We start from the raw sequence: 23,680 nt of genomic DNA, 5'->3' as shown, positions 1-23,680 counted from the left end.
TTTTTTTGCAGAGATCTCGTGAGAGTGTATGTAAAATATTAACAATTACTGGATATTACATAAAATTTGGTAGTAAAACAAAGAGTTGCACATTTTATAGGTCCAAATTAGTAGTGGTGATACTTATTTTGTACAACATTTGCAAATTGCAACTGCTTTTTATCACTTAATTAGAAGCACCACATAATTAAATTGTGTCATTTGACATATAAGGACTACTGAACAGACATTTAAAAGTTGATTTTTAAATGCAAAGCACTGAAAATAAAGCTCTGTAAACACTTGCATTTTTACAACACTATAAGTGTGTCCCATCAGGTAATGAAAAGTTCTACACACACTTGTGGTCTTCATGCTCACTTGAACACTTGAACCAAACACAGGAAATAAGTCATATAAGTAGTCAAGTGCAAAGGCCGCAAGTGTAGGTATTTGGACGAGGGGTTAGACCATGCGCTTAGATGTTAAAATAAGGCCCTATATTTCTTTGGTAAGTTCCCCTGAATTTGCATTTATAACCACTAGCAGACGACCACTAATGGGCTCATTCAACTCACTAATATAGTGCTTTTCATAAGTTTTACTTTTCAATTTACATTTACACAGTATAAAATCACTGTTATAGGATTTAAAATCACATTTAGTCAAAGTTTTCCAATTTATACAGACATATCAGTTTTTTTTTTATTAAGCCACATTATGTTTACAGTTAAACATGAAAATTATATATAAATTATTACAAAAAGAAGAAGAACAGTAAGCAAGTTGCCTATCATTTATTTCTAATATCTATAACTGCAACAAAATGTATGTGCAAGTGTGTGTGTGCGTGTAAGTATGCCTAATGAGTATTAATATAATAGTTTAACAATTTCATTTGTTTATTTCTGTGTGTGTGTGTAAATAAATTCTCCAATGTGGGTGTGTTTTACTGTCAGCCATACTTTTTGTGTTTGCTTAGACCCCAACAGCATCCATGTCATAAAGGCCTTAAAGCCTTTATTTAATTTGTATTCAAAGATAAAATCTGCATTTATAAAGATGTTTTAATGATCAGCCTTTTTTCCACATTTCATATAAATATAAATAGTTAAAGATTTATAGAAAGAGTTGTTGGTTGGTGTTGTTTTCTCCCCCAAGTAGCAACTCACTGTGATGTTCCTGGAACTTGTCAAGTGACTTTTTGTTTACATTTTTCTCTCTTTATATACATGCTTGTGTTCATTTGTCTCTATATCACTGAACTTCTGTCCTTCATGTAAACACACTCGGACGTCCTTTTTACGTACATTGTGGATAAGATAACTACTCATGTCACAGCTTTGGTAAACATTTCATTATCCCATAGTTCACATGCAGAGCATGCAGGTCACAAACTTGCAAATGTAATGCTTACTGCCTGCATATCAGCGAGACCTTCACTTACGTTCAATATGTTGACTTGAGAGAACGTTTCTGAATAACAGCACATGGATTTATTTACTGTCGGGTAAACGAGGGAAAATATAGGCTATAGACCCAAGTGTAAAATATCCAAATGTTTTACTTTTACCTTTTTGGGTCATTATTCTCAATGGTGATTACCATTATTGTAGTATATTATGGTGTTACAAAAATTAATTAAATAGAATGTTATTAAAATATTTTCCCCCATAAGCATAAAGGTAGTCACTGATACTGCAGGACGTGTTGGCAAGACTACAGAATGTGATTTACCTGAATATTTTCTAAAGATGAGCGACTATTAAAACAGAATAGCTCATATTACGTCCTCATGTTGATCAGAGTTAAAACACAAACAGCACAATCTGATAAATCTGTTGGGTTGAAATTAAGCACGAGCTCCCCCAAGTGTTGAAATCCCGTCATTATTTTGTCTAAACAGCTTATTTCGATACTATAAAATTTACAGCAAGGAAAGGGACAACATTTAACTTTTTTTTTTCGTTGCAAATGTGAGATGCGGTAAGCTCAGTTCAAAATTCAAACAAAAAAAGCATTATTGTCTATCATAGAAGGCTGCTAAATTGTCTTTGACAATTTGACAATTATGCAAAAACAAAACAAAACAAACAAAAAAATACAAATCTGATACAAATAGTAAATGGAACAAACATTTTCTTATACAAACTCTTTTTAACCAAATGGGAGTTGTTGAAATGAATCATGGAGAGGATATAATAGATCAATATAAAAGGTTCTCCTTGAGATGAGACTTGTGAGAATTTATACACATGGTTTTATTTTAGTTGTTAGTTGTTAGTAAAAATGCTGAGAGGACATGATCAAATACACAAAGCTGTAGCTGTGAAAAAAAAAAAACATTTTTAATATACATCATCATCTGTAACTGTTCAGAAGTCAAGAACTAGTCCAGAAACAAGGTCAAGATCCACAAGAGCACCTGACATAAGACTTAAGAATAATAATGTTTTTAAATTACATTTATTACCCAATATTTTAATCCATATTAGACCCAAGGTTGGGTTGAAACATCCCAGCATTTTTTAGAGTGTAGCATTTATATGACATTTAAAAATTCAGCCCAAGAAGAATATTGAATTCTGTATAACATCATGCAAGAGAAGATGCATGGAGAACATGATTTATTAGAAGCATAGTTTTTAATTTAGATGACAGAAATTCAGGTCGTTTTTCAGTGCTTCTGGCACACAAATATCAGTGCTGCAGTTAATGATCCGATGACAAAAAACTCTGTCTTGAACAGAATGTACCATATCAGCACTGGTTCCAACACCCCTTATGAAGACAGAAGCACACACAGACACACACACACACACACACACACACACACACACTTCAGCACACACACAACACACAACTAAGAACACACACACACACACACACACACACACACACACACACACACACACACACATTCAGTTACAAGACAATGGAGATTTATTTGTGAAACTCACTAGAAATAAATTTGTAGCTCTAAGATTCACAGAATAACTAAATAAAAAAACCAAATATTATTGAAGTTATTCGAAGATTCTAGACTATGCTTAATTTGTTCTTCTTTCACCAGTTTTACATGGTTTGATGGTCCACGGCAATCAAACTGACATGTGATGGTAAAGTTTTGAGCGGAGCAAACACTTGGTTCTCCAGTCACATGATGCTGGGCTGATAGCCACCTAAAAGAAACAACGATAGACGTGTAGCTCTCCAAATACATCCGAGTAAAAAAGAGTTTACTACATACATATTTTAAAATCTTATCACTTGTATGTGATGGAATCAACAGCAGCAAAATAAATTGTGTGTGACCATTGAGGTTTGAGTAGAAACAGACTCTACAGAGAGACAGGAACTTACACGCCATGAACAAATGACCTTGTGGCTTTGTTTTATCAGCTGATTAGCCATGAGATAGATTAAGCAATAAAAATCCCTCAGAATTTCAGGTTTTAATGAAAAGGTCATCTAATTTACAAATCACATGTAAAAACAAACATCTCAATACTTGTATATGTATTCACAATTCATACAAAACATCTTGTCATACCAGCTGTGATTATTAAATTTAGGCTAATGATTAATTATCGTTATGTAGACATACTAATATAGACACTGTCATTCAAAAGCTTGTGATCAGTAAGATTTTTAATGTTTTTTAAAAAGAATTTTCTTATAAAGCTGCATTAATCTGATCAAAAATACAGAAAAAACAGTACTATGAAATATTACTACAATTAAAAATAACATATTTCTATTTAATATACTTTCAAATATAATTTATTCTTGTGATGCAAAGCTGAATTTTCAGCAGCCATTATTCCAGTCTTCAGTGTCACATGATCCTTCAGAAATAATTCTAATATGCTGATTTATTGTCAGTGTTGGAAATAGTTGTGCTGTCTGTTTTTTGGAAACTGTGATACTTTTCCAGGATTCTTTAGTGAATAAAAAGTTAAAAAGAACAGCATTTATTTAAAATAGAAATGGCCACACTTGTGTTGTGCGCTGTTAAAAGTGACAGAACACCTGAAATGTAACTTTTGTTATTTTCAGTGAAATCAATGTAATATATTTTATTCAATAATATTTGTTTTTTTATTTAGTATTTTGAGAGAATTACATGATACTAATTAATATCTAAGCAATAATTATGATAATTTTTTTCCCATTAATTTTTTTAAGACATAAATACATATTTTATTAAGTTGTGGATTTAGATATACGTATTTAGACATTCTCAAAGACAACTTTTTGTAAAGGTTTAGATTTTTTTTTATGTTTATTTAAAATGTCAGTTCTTGCAATAATTTTACTACAGTCAAACCGAGTCAAACCTACAGTGTATCTATTTTGCACTCCTGATAGAGTGTAACCCCTTCATTGCTGTGCACTTTTTTCGGCAACGTAAATGATTTGTAGCACGCACACAAACAATTCTCTGTAATTACTTATTTTTGCGTATTTCCCATTCATTTCTAATGGCAGTCACTTTTTTACTATTTTTTTACGACCATTTAGCTTTTTCGAATTAAGTCATTTCTTTCTTTCTTTTATTTATTTATTTATTTTGCGGTTCCATTCTGATGAAGTAGCGATTTTTAAAATTTCAAAACATTTTTTTCCGGTCTAAAATTACCGAAAAACACCAAATTAACATAATTTGAGTGAGTTCAGTATTTTATCCATCATACTAAGACAATACTGGGGACATGAAAATATTGTGCATAATATCCACGTACAGTACAAACATTTTCAGTACTGTAAAATTGGTCTACACTAGTTTCTACGTCATCCGGTTCAGTTTCTCACGTTGTTTTACGTTGAATGAAACTGCGCATTATTTTTTCCGAAGAGCGCGGAATTTTATGACCCGGTATTCTCCAAACCCAACTACGCGAGATTTTCAACTTAGCCCTAGTAATGTGATCGACGACAGCGGAGGAAACGCGCCAGCTGTACGGAGAGGCTTAAAGAGACATCAGCGAAGAGGGAGAAAAAATGATAATGGCTTCAAGGAAAGAGCATTAAAACCGACAAAATGGGAACTGTCATCGACTTATAATACAGAGATCTAGGTAAAAGTGTCTAATCTGTTGATACGTCTTCCTCCCTGGACGATTTATGGGAAATTCCGTGCACGTAATTTAAACCAATTTCGACTGTTTGGGATTAAGGAGTTGCCCGGTTAATGGCTGTCAACAAAATCTATATGCTTGTCAACAAATATTGCTTTGACGGATGTATAATGTGGTTGTAGACAATAACAAGCTGTCTTTTATTTTCCATCACCCCGCTGGTGTTGTTACGCGGGTTTAATAACTCGTTAGCTCGCTGGAGCGCAGGCCACATATCGTTAGCTTCTTTGGGCTAACGTTAGTTAGCGCGTTAGCCGTGTTCACTCATTTCTGCTGCTTAGTTGGCAACTCAGTGGCTAACTGACAACATTAGCTCTTCAGCACTCGAGGATTCACAAGAACGCCTCTTCTTTGCTGTCTTTACGTTCGTATAATGTACTTTTACAAAGGGAACACAATGTACCAAAACATGTTCGGAGTTCATCTTAGCAACTCAAGTTTGTTTCTCATACTTTGGTGGCGAGCTGAATTAGGCTAGCAGGCACATTTTCTAGTTTATTTTCCGCCAGTAAGTTAGCCTTTTAGATATCGTTTCGAAATAAATATCGGACAGTGTAGCGAGTTTTCATTTCTCGAGCGTACTAAGAATCGGTCATAGATAAGACAGTCTTCTGAATCTAGAGGGAAGGCCACTGTGCAGGCCTGATATCACATTTGTTGTCGTTGTAAAACCGTTTTGTTGTCGATGCCTGTAGATCTGGCCTGATCCGACATGAGACGATGGATTATAGTCTTAGCTGGATGGTTAACTTTATAGATTTTATAACATTTAATCATAGTTTAGGATACTTATACCTTGTTATTGGAAGTGGAATTAATGCTACAAGTCCACAGGCAGAAAGTAAAAACATTGATTTTTTTTTAGACTGATATCAAATGTGCATCATAAAATGTTTTGATGTAAAGACACCAGTGTAACATATCTATCTATCTATCTATCTATCTGCCTGTCTCTATTTTAATGTTAAGAATGTGTTTTCTGGGCATGAATTCTTTCAAGGGACATTCTCTGTTAAAAATTTTATTTGTATAGTGCATTTCACAATACATATTCTTTCAAAGTAGATTTGCTGAAAGTGTATTAATGGTATCAAATGATTTTCAGTGGTACAATCAGGACAACATCTATTTTTTTTTTTTTAGAGATGAGTGTGTCAGAGTAGTATCTGTATGTCAGTAGTATACAGCTATAATATAATACAGGTTAAGTGGCTAGTTTTGTATGTCTATCAAAGGAAAAATAAAAACCATGGATGGCATCATCTGTAACATCTGGTGACGTGCCTCCCTCCAATAACAACACAACCGAGACACTCTATCCAAGATGACTCCGGCTTGGCTTGTCTTCACATGACCTCAGGCCTCATCTCGAGCTCCTGAGGGATGTATTTTTAGAGCTGGAAGTCAGAAACGCTAGATAACATTTCCTGTAGGGAGATGGTCTCCGGTTTCGTGTCTCTCAAATGTTCAGACTTATGAGTTTCATAGAGGCAGTGATGGTGCAGTTTTCTCCCTGCGTTATTTATTGTATGTGTTCTGTTTTATTTGAGGTCTTACAAGAGATTGAGGCTTTAAAACACAGTGTGTTAAAAGCTGCTGTGTTCATAGCTGTAATAGATTTAGAAGTTTTAATTGGTAACACGAAAGCTTTCTTATTTAGCCCTGGCCTCTAAAAAAAATTTGGTTATTTTTGGGGGTTTCTTTCATTATATTTCTATTTAAGAGTTGTTAAGGTGTATTTTAAATCATTAATACATTAATGGGATAGTTCACCTAGGAATAATATTTCTATCCAAACCTGTATGTAGGGTTGCAAAAAGGTGGAAAATTTCTGGAACTTTTGGAAAGTTTCTGGAAATTTTCCACCCGTTTGCAACCCTACCTGTCTGTCTTTCGTAATGAGAGAATTTATTTTTGACTGAACTGTCCCTTTAAATGGGAAGTACAATGTGGGTTCCTCACCTCCATAGTAGAACATGTTCCAATGCAGTTCTCTGTTTGTACTTTTAAGCAGTCTATTTAGTGCTAATTGTGCATTTTCTCTGCCCCAGATATTCTAAAGTGATAAGCAGCTGATGTTCTGCCTGTTTCCTCTCAACGCAAACTTTGATATGCTCTGCATTCATACTTGGACTCAAGGAATGCCTGACATATCTCTGCAAAACCACCTGGAGTGGACGCAAAGGATGGAAACCGATGCCAGACACCGCCTCAGTTTTACCAGCTAGGGTCGTGTGCATCTGTCTTTCTCTCAAGGAACGTGCTCCTCTATGCTTGGATTTAAGGAAGATTTCCATATGATGTCTTCGTCCTGAATTGTATCACCCTTGGATTGTCTGCTATACCTTCCCTGTCTATAAAAGCAGTTAATGTCTAGTTTAATCTATATGTGTAAAGCCGTGTTGTGGATAAGCCATTCCCTCCACTCTCTTTCTCTCTAAATTCCTCTCCTCCATCCCATTCCCCGTGCCCCTGTTGTTAGTTGTTTTGGCGCCTCTGTGATTTTATGGCAGTGGAGTAATCGTGGAGAGGCCGGGGTATCACAAGCTTATGGATTTTGATAAGAGAGGAGTAGGAGGTGGAGGAAAAGGAGAGGCGGAGGAAGGAAAGAGAATGTCTAAGACTGGTGGGAGCAGGACAGGGCATGGGGGTGGCCGAGGCTCTGGGTCCAACTCTGGGGTGCTTATGGTTGGCCCTAATTTCCGAGTGGGAAAGAAGATCGGCTGCGGGAACTTTGGCGAGCTTCGACTCGGGAAAAATCTTTACACCAATGAATATGTGGCCATTAAACTGGTAAGTTCCTCACAAAAACAGTTGAAATTGTGTTTATATTAGAAGTTAATGCACACTGAAATTCAACTGCTGCCTGTAGTGTACGTGTGTGCTGTTAAACATAAAAAAAAGTGACGTGTAGCCAAGTGTGGTGTCCCATACTTGGAGTTTTTGCTCTGCATTTAACCCGTCCGAGTGCACACACACAGCAGTGAGTAGCGAACACACACACACCCGGAACAGTGGGCAGACATTTTTGCTTCGGCGCCCGAGGAGCAGTTGGGGGTTCGGTGCCTCGCTCAAGAGTCTCTCGTGGTATTGAAGGTGGAAGAGTTCTGGTCATTCACATCCCCCCACCTACAATCCCTGCCGGAACCTGCAACCTTTGGGTTACAAAACAAACACACAGTATTTTAAAACATCTAAACCACATTAGATTAATTTAATTGCTTGTGTTCGCTTTTGTGCACCCAGTTCCATTTGGAAGAAAAATCTTTTTACCTTGTACCTTTTATTTTACAGATTCCACAGATATAGCTTAAAAAACCTATATGCTGAACATCAATATATATTTTCTTCACAACACACAATTATTTCCTAACCTGTGGTGTGGAATATACTCTTAATGAACAAAAGATTGACTTTGAGATAAAATGCATATTTCCATGCAATAACAGTTTATCATACAAGTGTATGAATGCTCAAATACGCATGTAAAACATGCTGAATTGGAATCCTATGACTTACATTTTTTCTTCTTTTTTTTTTTTTACCTACTTTTATGACATACTTTTATGCTGCAAGATGTATTTCTCCTTTGCTGATCACATATCTGATCAGTGATTTGCAGGCCCAAATGTGATCTTTATACTTTTTATCATAATTTCTGCAGTTATTTTTGGGGGGAATTTGAGGACAATGTAGTAAAATGTGTAATGGATGCTATGTATGAGTGCTACACTTCTGTTGGTAGATGAAATTCAATAGCAAATTAGATTTAATAAACAATAAAAACAGATTTATATATATATATATATATATATATATATATATATATATATATATATATATATATATATATATATATATATATATATATATATATAACAAATAAAACTACCATTCTACTGCCAAATTTGGTGTTATGTATATTTCTTTATAATAATATAAATTATGTTCAAATATATATATATATATTTTTTAATATTTAAATACTTTTTTTGATCAAATAGTGTAGCCTTGGTAAGCATATGAGATCTTACAGATCCCAACCTTTTGAATAGTAGTGTAAATATGTGTTTTACGATTGGTCAATGTCATATTCTGGAAATGGTGTCTTACCCTCTTGGTTAGAAAAACGTCCACTTTTTTGTGGTTAGTTGCTGTGCAAGCCATGCAAAAACAATTTAAAAACTGTTCTTCCATAGCAATATTTTAATTGAATTTGGTTTCAAGCCTGAATATCCAAAAATACACAGGGAAAGATGAATTAGTGATTAGAATATTATCTAGGGATATTTTAGTATTACAGAAGTCTCAAATTCACTTCTCTCCTTATTACTTTTAGCATGTTGCCAACTGCTCTGCTTTAAAAGAAATGTGACTGTGATCATGTAAGTGAGACATTGTCACTTTTATGTTGTTAAGCTTCTTGGTCTCACGTTTACAGAGATGCTTAATCACACTTACATAAAAAGTACCAATACATTTGTTGATAAGAGTGAAGCAATTGAAGTATGGGTCTGTTGAAAACACAGTATCATAGAGATGCTACAACACTGATTTTGAGCTCTTCATTCTGCTATGACGTGCTGATCGAGATACATGTCTGCCTGATGGTGTTGACTCTGTTAAACAAGACAAATATCTTCTCTGGAGAAGCTGCATTACCCAATTACTGGTACTAAATAGAGGTCTTGATGTTGCTCTGATTTGACTATTTATCAGTGTAAACTCCTGCTGGAGATATGTGCTAAAAGAGTAAACCTGTTGTCTTCCTCACTCTCCTCTGCTGGGTATTTAATACATCCTGTGGTCTTTATGCAATCTGTTTGTTGGTTTTTATATATTTATTTAGCTCTTCCATTCTGCTTCCTGCTTAGTAGCGCTTTTCTTTCGCATGTTCAGAGCTGTTGGTGCCACAGATGACTCAACCCTGGATCCTGCACTAATCTGAACGCACTCACACACATTCTCTCACTTACATTATTTATGTAAAATAATGGCATTCAGCTAAATGGACCACCTCACATTGATTGCTTAGTGATGGCATAACCTGAGTCTTCCATGCCTAGCATTATCCTTATGACAGAAGTCACATATTAGTTATCTTGTCCACTGGATGTTTGCATAAATATGAAGATTCACAACAGTATATTTACACAGAATTTGTACCATGTCAAGTTATCCATCTATGTTTTACTGCTTTTATGCTGAAACAACGTTAATAACTGGATTCTTGTTGCTACCTAAGCAGGTCACCAAAACTAATTATGTTAATTTTTCTCTTTTATAGGAGCCAATCAAATCCAGAGCACCCCAGCTCCATCTCGAGTACAGGTTTTACAAACAGCTGGGGAACTCAGGTAAGCAATAAGCAGTACTTCTGTCTTTTATCTTCTGTCTGTTTTTCTCATATTATCCAACACACATTACATCCACTTTAAAACATTCTGTTTAGCATATTAGATTATTTAGCATATTCAGACCACAGTTTGGGGCAATTTTCTTTGTTTCAATGCATATGCTGTCCACATCCTATTTACATTTGTGAGTTGCTTTAAGCCTATCCTGTCCACATCCTCTTTTCAGCACAGATGACGAATTTAATCAGCACAAGCTGTGGTTTCTGTGCATCGATTGCTCTACTTGGTGTGTTCTTTTCAGACAACTTTTGATAAGACTTGCAGGACAGATAGAGGCTAACTTATATTCAGAGATGTGAAAGGTTAACCTATAGCTTTTTCAGACAAAGAATGCCTATTAAGGCTCAGATTAAATAAAGCCTACAGTTGCAGGTTAAAGCACTCATCTTTCACTGCTGTTGAGCCAGAGATCTCTGTTCCCAGCATTAAGGCCTCAGACCCTTTTTATTCTGCTATGCATTTTTCATGAGGAGAGCTTTAGAAAATCATGACACTGTACACTTTCATATTCAGTCTTTCCTTTGTGCTGAAGTTGTATTGTGAATCTGTTTGTGTGTGTTTGTGGTTTCTCAGGTATTGTGTTTTTGTGATTGTTGTCGAAGGTACTGTGAGATTGACTCAAGTGTCAAGCCCGTCTAGGGCTCAGAGATATTGATAAAAATCATGACTTGGTATTTTTCAGCATTCTAACAATGTTTGATATGTATCTGTTTAAATATTTGCTTTAAAGTTCTTTTTTTTTTTTTTTAAAGAAGCCACCGTTTTGTACCAAACAGCCATTATTGTAAACTAGATTTCATTTTAAACTAGATTCATTTTTTTGATAATTGATTTATTAGGCAATGTCTTCACTTCTGTGAACATTGAGTGTTGATGCAAATGATGTGTTCAACTGATTCATTGAAATGGACAGTTTGAAAGAAATGGTTAGCCTAAACAATTTAAACTTCCCGACTCTGTTTTTGCTCCTGAGGAAAATGAGAGATATTTAAATAGCTTTTGTTTAACACTGTCACGCTGTATTCATGAGGCACAAAAAGTGTGTGTGAAATAGTGTTGTCATTACCATTCGGTACTGAAATTGAAAAAATGTGACAATGTCAGCATTTCCCTCTAGCATTTTGAGCACTGGTGAGCGAATTCTTAAACTGCTCTGATTGACCATTGTGTTCACATGCTCAACTGAAGCATGAAGACATGGAGCGTTGATCATTGTAGCCAATCACAGACAAATCTGTTGAGCACGAGAACACAATGAACAAACAAAAACATCTCTAAAAACCACACAACAAAACTAAAAATTCTAAACATAAAAAAAAAATTTGAAACATCAAAAAAAAAATAAAAAATGCAATACCTTGATAAATAATGCGATATTCGATATGCGATAAGATATTGCTTAAAGTGTGTAAAATCAATTTAAATTATATTTAAAAATGAAAATTATACAACCAATATATGTTTCACATTCTTTCTTGGAAAAGAGAGAATCACGACAACTTCTGAAAGTGACCAGCAGTGTTTTACATAAAAAGTAATGTCACAAATCTGAAAATGTAATTTTAACATCAATCAAACATCAACAAACAAACAAAAAAATTAATGCCACTAATTTTATATCAATAGCCCCTTTCACACTGCGATTCCGGAAAATACACGGGAAATGTGTCCCAGCAATTGTTCCCGGGTCGCTAGATTTTGCCCCTTTCACACTGCCAGTGATTTCCCGGAATATGTGGGTACATTCACACACAACCCGTAAAGGTCCCGTAATGACACGTGACATCAGGATGTGAGTCGAAAATGCTAGGCACGTTAACTTTCATTTAAGCTGGTGAACGATCTCAGCTTAAGCACGATTGGAGCTTACTGATCTCTGCTTCATTAGGGTTTGCACATATTTTTTCGTCACAAACTTTGATCTGCCTTCAAAACAACCCGTAAAAGAGTCGCTCGATAACGATCTGGCAATTTTCCGGGACCAACGTGGAGTGCGAAAGGAGCTGTAGTAACTTTGTTTTCTGTTTATTACTTAAAATACACTTTACGTAGCCTACGTCTTCATATACCACTGCAAGAAAGTTCAAGAAAGTTCAAACATGATTAAAGGCAAGTAAACAGTCAGTAAAAAAAAAAAAAGAACAAATACAATTTACAAGCATAGATAAACAGTAGTTTTCAGGAACAGAAATTTAATAATTAAGTGTAAAATAACACAGCATAGTGTTCACTGTATGAATTAAATTTAGATTAATCTTTGCTATAGCTGTGTTTTGTTGTTTGATTAACGTTAGTGACCTATTCAGCAGCAGGTATTTATAGGCTGCTGTCCCTTTTTTATAGACTGACTGCATGGATCCAGTATGAGCATACACGTCCGATTTCTTTCTCAGCTGTTTACATTCATTTTAAACCTAACTGGCTGCGTTTATGAGAATGCTTGTCGAGATGGGTACTATTGACATAGTTCTGTGTGTATGTGTCTGTTCAAACATGAGGAGATGCAAAAGACAAATCAACTCTGTGTTCGGGTGCTGTCTGAAACGCGTCTGTGTGTGCGGCGACTATGCGCACAGAAAACAGAAGAGACGCTGTCCGAGATACGGCTTGTGCATACGCTTCAGGTGTGTGTCAGATAGCAAGACGAGACGGCAAAGAGTTGTTTTCTGTAACTTATTGCACTTAATAACACTTTTTAACGTCAAGCAATTCTCTGCTATATGCGTCGACTTATAGAGAGGTAGCCTATTATTAAAATGATTCAGATATCACATGCCTTTCAGATATGCATATTGCGATATTTACAATTGCGATATTTAGGTAATTTCTATATATCGTGCAGCCCTACCAGAAATGCTGGCATCATCACTTTTTAAATGTCAGCACCGACTGGTACCGACATGGGTACTTTTAACACTAGTGTGCAAGAAACCTAATAGATTTCCCAGCCCATTCAGAGTCTGTACCTTAAATCTACAAAAATGTAGCAAACATCAAAATAGATTCATGTCTACCTCATATGACCTAATAATTACTCCTAAAATCTAAGAATGCCGAACACCACTTAACAAAAGATTATCGTTCCTTATCTTTATGTAATCTTATGTAACCTCATTTTAGTTAATGCTGTGCTAAGTTTACCAGTTTGTAATTACATTTCAGAGCTCTGTGGATCTGTTTTCTAACTGCATATATATGTTTTCAGAGGGTGTTCCTCAGGTGTACTACTTTGGGCCTTGTGGGAAGTACAATGCCATGGTGCTGGAGCTGCTGGGTCCCAGTCTGGAGGACCTGTTTGACCTCTGCGACAGAACCTTTTCCCTCAAGACCGTCCTCATGATCGCAATTCAGCTGGTCAGTGTGATCTCTCACTTATATGGGACAAAGATGTTAAAAAAATGAATTTATTTGTTTCAACATGACATGGGGTGGGCGATATGAGCCAAAAATTCATATCACAATATTTTACACTGTCCAGGCGATATCTATATTATATTGTGATATGAGAAAAAAAAATTACAGGTAAGATATTTAAACCTTATAGAAATAGACAAAATGAGGGATAGGATATAGACCTGAAAAGTCTTTTTTTTATTGTGCCATTGGTTTTCCACTGTTTGTGTGTTTGAGCAGGCCAGTGCTTCCCAAACTTCTTCTGACGGGCCCCTCTTTTGTAGAGAAAAATATTTTCAAGGCCCCCCCACCCTGTCTTTTTTTTTTTTTTTTTTGGGAAAGTCTCATGCTCACCAAGGCTACATTTATTTATTAAAAATACAGTAAACACTGTAATATTAAAAAATAATGTAAACCTAAATTAAAAAATTAAATGTTTTAACATATAGACTACTGTATTCCTGTGATCAAAGCTGAATTTTCAGCATCATTACTCCAGTCTTCAGTGTCACATGATCCTTCAGAAATCATTCTAATATGCTGATTAGCTGCCCAATAAACATTTCTGATTATTATCAATGTTGTAAACATTGTGCTGCTTAGTATTTTTGAGGAAACAATTTTTTCACGATTCTCTTATGAATATTTGAAATGGTCCATTGTGTCAGAGTGCTGGAGTTTGTCAGAAATTGAACGGGGGCATCAGTTTCAAGAGAACATCACTGGGTTCTTTTTGCTTTTGTCACATTGCGCCGCTCGTGTCTGATGTAGACACGTTGTTTTGGTATTTGTGAATCTTAGGTATATTCATCATCTGCTTTACGTCTACCTGGCACTGAAACTCCTTTAACAAACTTGTAACTTGCATGCTAAGAGCAAAACCATGCATCATTAATTTATATTTCTACATGGCTGCCTTCAGTACAACTCAGATTCTTTAGTCGCGCCATCTAGTGGTCTGTTATTGATAACTGCTACAACTGATAACAGAGCGCTCAAGCGGTGACTGGGAGTCATGTTGAGGTAATTGAAAATATGTCAATTGAATATTTTGCACTCCGTTATTTACTTATCAGGCAAGTGGCCGCATAAGTGGGAAAATTACACAGTGTAGTCTTTATCACCCTGCAGAGGTTTCTTTTGCAAAATAATCTGCTGACTGTACACTATCCCTCAGCCTTGCCCTCCCCAGTTTGGGAACCACTGGAGTAGGCCATTTGTTCTCTTAATTTGGTCTGTTATGATGCTCTATGTGTTTGATTACTAATGCCTGTGTAGTACGGAGTTGCACACAGAGGACAAAAACATTCAGCCTTGACTCTTTATCATCATTTGTGTTAAAATTTGCAATGGTACCAAATTAAACAAAACGATATAAATGTAACATTTGTATTCATGAATATATAACTGTATCCACGGTATAGAAAAATCCATATCATGGAACAACATAATACCGGTTGTAATGTTCATACCGGTATTGCACCCACCCCTAACATGACACATACCTCTATCATAGATCACACGGAACACACAGAGATGAGACAAACTACAGGAGCGAGGTGAGCCGCCTGGCCGGGTGGTGCAGTGACAACAATCTCTCTCTGAACGTGGGGAGAAGACGAAGGAGATTGTTGTTGACTTCAGGAGAGCGCACACTCAGCATGTTCCTCTGACCATCAACGGTGCGACTGTGGAGAGAGTGAGCAGCACCAAGTTTCCTGGGTGTGCACATCACAGAGGACCTCTCCTGGACCGACAACACTGCAGCACTGGCCAAGAAATCACAACAGCGTCTCTACTTCCTCCGCAAACTGAGGAGAGCCAGAGCCCCACCCCCCATCATGTACACCTTCTACAGAGGCACCCATCGAGAGCATTCTGACCAGCTGCATCACTGTGTGGTATGGCGCCTGCAACGTGTCCTGCCGGAAGACTCTGCAACGCATAGTGAGAGCAGCTGAGAAGATCATTGGTGTCTCTCTCCCCTCCCTCCAGGACATTTATGGAACCCGTCTCACTCGCAAAGCCCTCTGCATTGCAGGTGATCCCACTCACCCGTCACACAGCTTCTTCAGTCTGCTGCCATCAGGGAGGAGACTGCGGAGTCTCCAGGCCAGGACCAGCAGACTGAAGGACAGCTTCATCCATCAGGCTGTCAGGAAGCTGAACTCGCTCCCGAACTTGCCCCCCCGTCCCTCTTCTGCCTCAGGCACCACTGAAAACTATGAACCACCACCCCCCCCCCCCCCCCGGTCCCACATCCCAGGTCCTTCCACCCCCCCCTCCCTCTAACATACGATGACATGCACCAGTCACTTTGTGCAGCAGTGGTCTGCTCACTACCTCATTCACTCATTCACCATGGAACTGACATCATTCTACCACCTCATCAGTCAGTTTAATAATATAACTGCTCTTGAGCCCTTTGTCACTTTGTCACTTTTAATCAGACTGAATAAGCTATATTTTTTATGCTAAAAAATATTTTTATCTGCACTGTTTGTTCACTGGTTTGCACTCTATCTGCCATGTGCCTTGCCCTGCTTCTATTTAACCTTATTTTATATTTTGGATTTTTTTCTATATCATGTCTTTTTTTACATTCCCTTATTGTATAGTTTTATCTTATATTTTATATTTGATCTAGATTTTTACTCTACTGTTCGTGTTATCTGTATGCACCGGGGGTCTGAGAGGAACGCAATTTCGATTACATAACACACAACACAACATAACACAACATAACAAAAAAAAACATAAGATAACAAAAAATAAAACATAACACCTCTATCATAGATCACACGGATGGAGTATGTGCACACAAGAAGTCTGATCTACAGGGACGTTAAGCCCGAGAACTTTTTGGTGGGCCGGCCAGGGACCAAGAGGCAACATACAATCCACATCATCGACTTTGGGCTTGCCAAAGAATACATTGACCCTGAGACCAAAAAACACATCCCTTACAGGGAGCACAAGAGCTTAACAGGGACAGCTCGCTATATGAGCATCAACACACACCTGGGGAAGGGTAAGAGCCACACACACGGGGAAGATTCACTCTGTCAGGGCTTAGGGTTATTAGAATTTCATGGGGGGATAAAGACTAAAGTACGCCTTAAAACCTAGCTTATCTGTTAGTGACAAATCTCTACATGCTCAGGCACAGCACTTAGATTTAATCATGATGCATTGGTAAGATTTTGCCTTTTTTGTTTATTTATGCTAAATGCAAAAAAAATAATTTTGCACATTGAATTAAGTTTCTTGTCCGACTGACTGCAGTTTCAATTTTGCATGTCTTTTTATCTTGCAGAGCAAAGCAGACGGGACGATTTGGAGGCGCTGGGTCATATGTTTATGTACTTCCTACGAGGCAGTCTGCCCTGGCAAGGTTTAAAGGTAGTGTTGTAGGTGGAGTGAAAGAAATGTTTGCTGCCTTCATGCACTTTGATTTAGGGGTTTGTTTCATAAACAAAAATCAACTGTGAAAATCATACCATTTTAGAAAAATGCAGTTTGTTTTATTCTGTTACATTGCTTTAAATATCTTAAACCACAGTTTTTTGTATATATTAGAGTAGGGCTGTCACTAATGATTATTTTGGTAATCGAGTAAACGGTTGATTATTCTGACAATTAATCAGATAATTATATTAATTTCTTTGTGGTAATAAAAATAGACCCAAGTGAACAATAGCATTTAAAATGACTTTAAATACACATATAATAGCAATGATGCAAAAATAATTAGTTCAAATAAAGTATCAAAAGCAAGTGATCTTATGGTTTAATTGAACAAAACTGTTAAAATACATAATGTCTTATAAACAATAGAACTAATGTACGTTACGCTTTATAACAAATGACTGCAGAGGGCGCCAACAGCCTGACAGTTGTTTTTACACTTTACTGCACAATCTAATCCTTGTTTAATAATGGCTAAACAAAAGGTTTTTATAATATATTCAAATCTTTGATACCATAGAATCTTCATAATCCTTATCACCAATGTCAATATCAAACTAATATAAGCCTAAAAAGAGCCAAAAAAAGTTCAAGCTCACAGTCAGTGATGAAATAAGGATAAGAAACTAATTGCAAGCAATAGGTCAAAAACTAAAATAAGACATGCTACATGCATTGTGTAAATTAATTAGTCTTCACTGTGTTAATCTATAGATAGATGGATAGATAGATATAATTAACGTGTGTTATGTAAAGATTCTATACATCTATATAAATATATTATTATTATTATTTTTTAACTTCTTATTAATGTTACAAAAGTGATTTAGTCAAGAGCAGTGAGAGGTTTTCTCTCACTGTTGTTTGATTGTTATGAATGAGAGACGAAACCAACATAGGACCCCATTCACTATAAAAATGAAGAAAAGATCCAATATACTTTTACATATGCGTTTTCTTTTTCAGCTGTTTACTCCCTCTTAAGACCCAAATCACTGTGTTTATGAGGATACTTGCAAAGACGGGGATTCTGACGCATATATGTGTGTTTATGTAATCGTACAAAGCAAATAAAGCGGCAAAAAAAAAAATGTTCGCTACTCTCACACAGAAACAGAGACGGCGCACGCATATAAGTTGTTTTAAAACTGCAGTGCTTAAAACACGTGTCCATGCTACAGATGTAGTCCCCCGTTTAAGAACGGGCCCCTCGTTTTGTCCTGGCTGGTTGTTCTCCACTTGGTTCTGTCTCCCCTTCACGCCCCGTGGTGGCGTGTAAATATCGCTGTCATCCAAATGATGCAAAAGTATTTCCGTAAATAATGTATTTTGCGACACCACGAAATAAACAACAGAGCATAATATGAAACGATAGACTTTTTATTTGGCTCATCCGATATATATCGTCATATCACACAGTCCTAGCAGTTACTGTAATAAGTGCATAATATGTACATGCTGAACAGGACTGTGAAATAAAGTTAATGCTAATAGTTTAAAAGATAGCAATTTACTGGACAAATGTCTTCATGGATTCCCAAAATGTTCTTATTTTTGTTGTGTCCTGCTTCGTTCATTAAGGCTGACACACTGAAGGAGCGCTATCAGAAAATTGGAGATACCAAAAGGGCAACCCCTATAGAAGTGCTCTGTGAGAGCTTCCCTGGTAAGCAGGTTCTTTTTTAAATGGCCACATAACTTGTGCTGTCTCATCTCCAGTGCACTGCCTTAACTTTGACATCCTTCCACAGAGAAATGGCCACCTACCTGCGCTACGTCCGGAGACTGGATTTCTTTGAAAAACCGGATTACGACTACTTGAGAAAGCTCTTTACAGACCTCTTTGACAGAAATGGTTATGTCTTTGACTATGAGTATGACTGGGTCGGCAAGCCGCTGGTAAGTCTAATTGGATGTCATATCGTAAACCGCTTGTATATGATGTAAAAAAGTACATGGATGTTGAGTTTTCTTTGTGTCTATACAGCCGACTCCAATAGGACCCATGCCTAGTGACACACCTCTGCAGCCCAGCAGCAGAGACAAAGCACAACCCCAGACCAAAAACCAGGTGGGATAAGTCACTATACTTTTATGCTATTATAAATTACACACATCCCTTTTTTGTGCAATTTTATAGTATATGGTCAAGCGATAATTTGTAGTTTAATTGCTTTGAGTGCCACTTTAAAATAAAGTTAAGGAATTAAATAATGAAAAAAACTCTTCAAATTGACTAATATCCATATTTAAAACTGTTAATTTAACCATTATTATTTTGTAATAAATAATTTCTATTTTGTAATCTAATTTACTATTGTACTCATGCATAAACTGCATAAAGTTTTTTTTTTAAAATAATTTTAAAATAATTTATTTATTGTTAATTTAACTTTATTTTTAAACATTAACCAATTTAAATATATTTATTTGTCAATTTGACAAAGTAATTTTAGTTTACATTTTAGTATTTATTTCTTTATTTTATATGATAATAATAATTATATTTAACATATATTTGACATACTTCACTTTCAGTTTTATGGTCAAATCCTTGTTGATGTAAAAGAGGAAGAATCGGCCACAGTTACTACTTTTAAGTACCAGCTTCCCTTTTTTATTTTCTTTGGTTATTTTTGGAGAAACATTACTTTATGCAGTGTAATTTTTGAAATGTAATCTCAGTGTTTTATGATTCTCTTTTAAATCATGTCGACAGTATCTTTTTGTTTTACTCATCAAGAATCCCAAGAAAGCTTCCTGCAGCCAGAGTAGTTTTTGCTAGTCTGAAGATCTGTAATTCCCTTAAATGCGGTCATTCTTTTAGACGGTGGTATTTCCATGTCTTGGTCACAGTCCCTTAGATAAATGCCCATTACATTCTAAGTTTTGATATGATTGGCTAGAGCTTTTTGTGAAAGATAAGAGCTTAGCTTCCCTCTCCATCTCTGCATGTCGCGTGATCTCTTGTTTTTTCACTCACTTTTATTTCCACCTCTATCCTGTTAGCTAGAGTAGTCTGCTTGTGCATGGAAGGCGTTCCTCTTTAAACTCGTTCTGTTCTTTTTTTCTTCACACCCTCACCTCTTTTCAAAAACATCTCTTATGCCCTTTGCCACCCCCCCACCCCTTTCCCCCATCGCTGTCATGCCAGTCTCCAGAACCTAAAGGAAGTGAGTCCCAGCCCACTCCTGTGACCAACAGGGAGCTCCTGGGGTCGCACCTCACGGCCGATAGGCTGGGGGGCTCTGTCCAGGTACTGGGTGTTTGCGCAGTACTGCATGCCGTTAGTGTCGATCTCCTCCTTTCTCTGTTCTTGTTCTCGTTTCCTGTCATCCGCGTTTACTTGAGACACCTCTATCCATTTTCCAGCTGTGAACACTTAAATGGTCTTTTCCTCTTGCCTTTGTCTAACACACGTCACTTGCACGCTCTTGATGGTTAGGCTTGGGATCTGGTGACTTCAGTGTGAAAATACTGCTTGGATTATAAATAAGTAGCTAAGCAAGACAAATGGATGTTTGGTTATGTACTTCTAGTTATCCATAGTGTACATTTTAATTTAAAATATAGTAGATTTCCAAATAAACATGCTCATTTTCTGTGTCAGCGTGTTTCCGTTATCTAAGTGCTGTTCCTTCATTTTACATTTCCCCACTTTCTTCTTAACCCTCCCTGGTTGGTGCTAAGCAACCTGAATTTGAATCATTTAATTATTTTAAAAAAGTGTCCTTAATAGGTTACTAAGCCCCAACCCAAGTTACATGAACTGATAAATATGAAGTGTATATTAGGGTGCTTTCACACTTGGTTCGCTTGCCTTGTCCGAACCCGTGTTCGATTTCTCCCCCCTGCCCCCGCTGGACTGCGTTTGTATTATTTTATTCTGGTCCGAACCGCGGTTTGTTTGCGTCATCAAGCCAGAAGCTGTTTACTCCCTTGCATAGTAATGACGGCGCAGGAGAAGGCAGCAAATGCATCACATTGGACTTTGCACTTTTATATATTTAAGTTTTTGAACCGTTCCTTTTGTTTACAAAGCTTACAAACCCGAGTTCGGAAGACAGCGTTCACATCATCCAAACGAACCGAACTCTGACATCAATCGAACCCGGGAGCGCACCAAAAGTGCTAGTGTGAGAGCACCCTTAGATTAAATAAATTCCAGTGTGTACTGTGGTTTTGTGTTGTTACTCATCTTTGCCAATCTGTATTAAAAACTCACTGCCTGCTGCTTTAAATTAATGTTCAGGTTATGAGCTCAACCAATGGAGAAGTGAATACAGACGATCCCACGGCGGGACACTCCAACGCTCCCATAACTGCCCCTGCTGAAGTAGAGGTGGCTGATGATACAAAGTAAGTACAGTTTTTACAAAACCATACAAATGTTTTCTTTTAAATTATTCTATTATTATTAAATTAATCTTCCATACAGTGCTGTTTTCTTTCCCTTATTTAAGTGTATTCAATAAAGATAAAGAAATGGCAAAGATTTGCCCACCAGCCACTAAGGTTGGAGTGTACAGTCAAAGAAAAATAAAGATTTTGGTTTCATTGCTAGGAATCAATTATCAGTTTATTCATTATTATATTAAATCTGTGTTTTATTGTCAATTAATTTTTTTTCTAATTGAAATAAAGCTGAAATATAAATATTAGATTAAACAACACTTTAAAGTTTAAAAAAATATTTAAAATGATTCCTTGACAACTAACTGAACTATAATAAGCTTAAGTAGTAAAATGACTAAAATGCAGTTTTACACAATTGTGCAGTCTGATCCATGCTAACATTAGGAGAAATTTGGGCCTGTTTTTGTCCTAGTGGGTTTTTTAAATTTGCTTTCAACTGCCTAACTAAGACTGTTTGAGAATGATGGAAGGAGATTACAAAACGGTCCTCATCTCATTCGCTCTTTTCAGGTGCTGTTGTTTTTTCAAGAGGAGGAAGAGGAAAACGCTCCAGCGGCACAAGTGAGGAGAAAAAACATCTTTGAAACATTAAGAGTCACTGGTGCGTTTAAAGTAAAAAACAAAAGCAAAGGACTTGAGCTGAAACGTGGAGTTCTCTCCCTTTCTGTCTCTGCTCCACCTCAGAACAGAAACTCACTGCCTCACTTTTGGCATCTGCTCAGAGAGGACACACATCAGTACTCCGGGCTCTGACACTCTTTGTAAGGAAACAATTCAGTGGAACAAATAAATATATTTGTACAATGTGGGACACCAGAAGAGACTTCAGTGGTCAGAAATAAGATGATATATGTTATGTGACTTAAACCCAGATGGACTGTTTAATCTTGTATTTTAGATGACACGCAAACCTGTTATTTGAGAACTAAAAGGCAACCAGACTCACACTTACACACAGACATCCGTTCACTTTGACACTGGCTGGATGAGTGAGTGATGTGCTCCATGGTGTTTTTGTTTTTTATGGGATCAAAATAGGTGGGGAAAGACTTGTTGTTGACTGACGTATGGAGAAAAGTACACCGATTCAGACAACAAATGTAAATTCTGTCTTTCCTTTTTGTTTTGTAATTTAAAAAGTTGTTTTGAAGATCTTCTTTCCCAGGTTTACTCATGTTGTAGAATGTGTGAACATTTTTTTTAACCGCTCTTAGTGTTTCTTTATTTTCTCTTCTTTTTTTCTTTTTTTTTTTTACTTGCTCTCTTTTTTCCTGTCGATGTGGATGATGTTGTTGTAGCACAGTGGCTGGTCTCAGGTACTGTGGGAGATGGAGAGAAAAAAATGCATTGGATCTCTCCTATGTGAATTGCACTTTTGGGGGGAGAAAAGCAAACCGGTTGGCATTGAAATTAACAGAAAGCAAAAGAAATAAAGGCAGACGTTGGATCATTTATACAGCAGGCTGGTCTCTCCCAAAGGGACAGAAGTGATTCTCTCAGTCAAAATTGTGCTTTTTCTTTGTTTTTCGCTTTAGATTAATTTACCTGGGAATCATAGTTTGTGCCTTTCCAAGTAAAACATTTAACACTAATGTGTCCCTCTCTACGATTCCTATCCAGGTGAAGTGACCATGGCCCTCTCAGATTGTTTGTTCTCTACTGTGCGCTCCATGCCAGTCTAATGGAGCCTGTTGGCATTTCTTAGATTTCTTTTTCACTGTTGTAAAGTGCATCACAGCAAAGCTCCATGAAGACATGAGTCTGTGGGTTTATACGCAGTAACAGAGGTTCAGAATGAGGATGTGTATTGATTTACATGCCTATTAAATGTTGCTTTTCTTCTATGCCTCATAAGATGTTACATGT

At 36.6% G+C, this 23,680-nt stretch overlaps 1 protein-coding gene across 4 annotated transcripts; it reads left to right on the top strand.

Annotated features, from left to right (window-relative positions):
- Nucleotides 1-4,857: 4,857 nt before the first annotated feature.
- csnk1g2a (casein kinase 1, gamma 2a) lies at nucleotides 4,858-23,665 on the top strand. 4 transcript variants are annotated; one of them, XM_042772112.1, is made up of 12 exons: nucleotides 4,858-5,060; nucleotides 7,172-7,913; nucleotides 10,408-10,477; nucleotides 13,743-13,891; nucleotides 16,727-16,961; nucleotides 17,247-17,332; nucleotides 18,980-19,064; nucleotides 19,152-19,297; nucleotides 19,386-19,469; nucleotides 20,553-20,654; nucleotides 21,651-21,757; nucleotides 22,325-23,665. In XM_042772112.1, exons 2-12 carry the CDS (start codon nucleotides 7,671-7,673, stop codon nucleotides 22,377-22,379), a joined length of 1,362 nt encoding a protein of 453 aa, XP_042628046.1. In that variant the 5' UTR covers nucleotides 4,858-5,060; nucleotides 7,172-7,670; the 3' UTR covers nucleotides 22,380-23,665. The 4 variants fall into 4 exon arrangements, with proteins under 4 accessions (XP_042628046.1, XP_042628061.1, XP_042628056.1 ...); XM_042772117.1 differs by lacking the exon at nucleotides 4,858-5,060 and adding an exon at nucleotides 5,091-5,484; XM_042772127.1 differs by lacking the exon at nucleotides 7,172-7,913 and having other exon boundaries at nucleotides 4,862-5,060.
- Nucleotides 23,666-23,680: the final 15 nt, after the last annotated feature.

Source organism: Cyprinus carpio, chromosome A2 (genome assembly GCF_018340385.1).
Source record: "Cyprinus carpio isolate SPL01 chromosome A2, ASM1834038v1, whole genome shotgun sequence".
Classification (NCBI taxonomy): Eukaryota; Metazoa; Chordata; class Actinopteri; order Cypriniformes; family Cyprinidae; genus Cyprinus; species Cyprinus carpio.
Note: the sequence above shows the minus strand (reverse complement) of the source record. Positions and strands in the feature narration are given on the sequence as shown.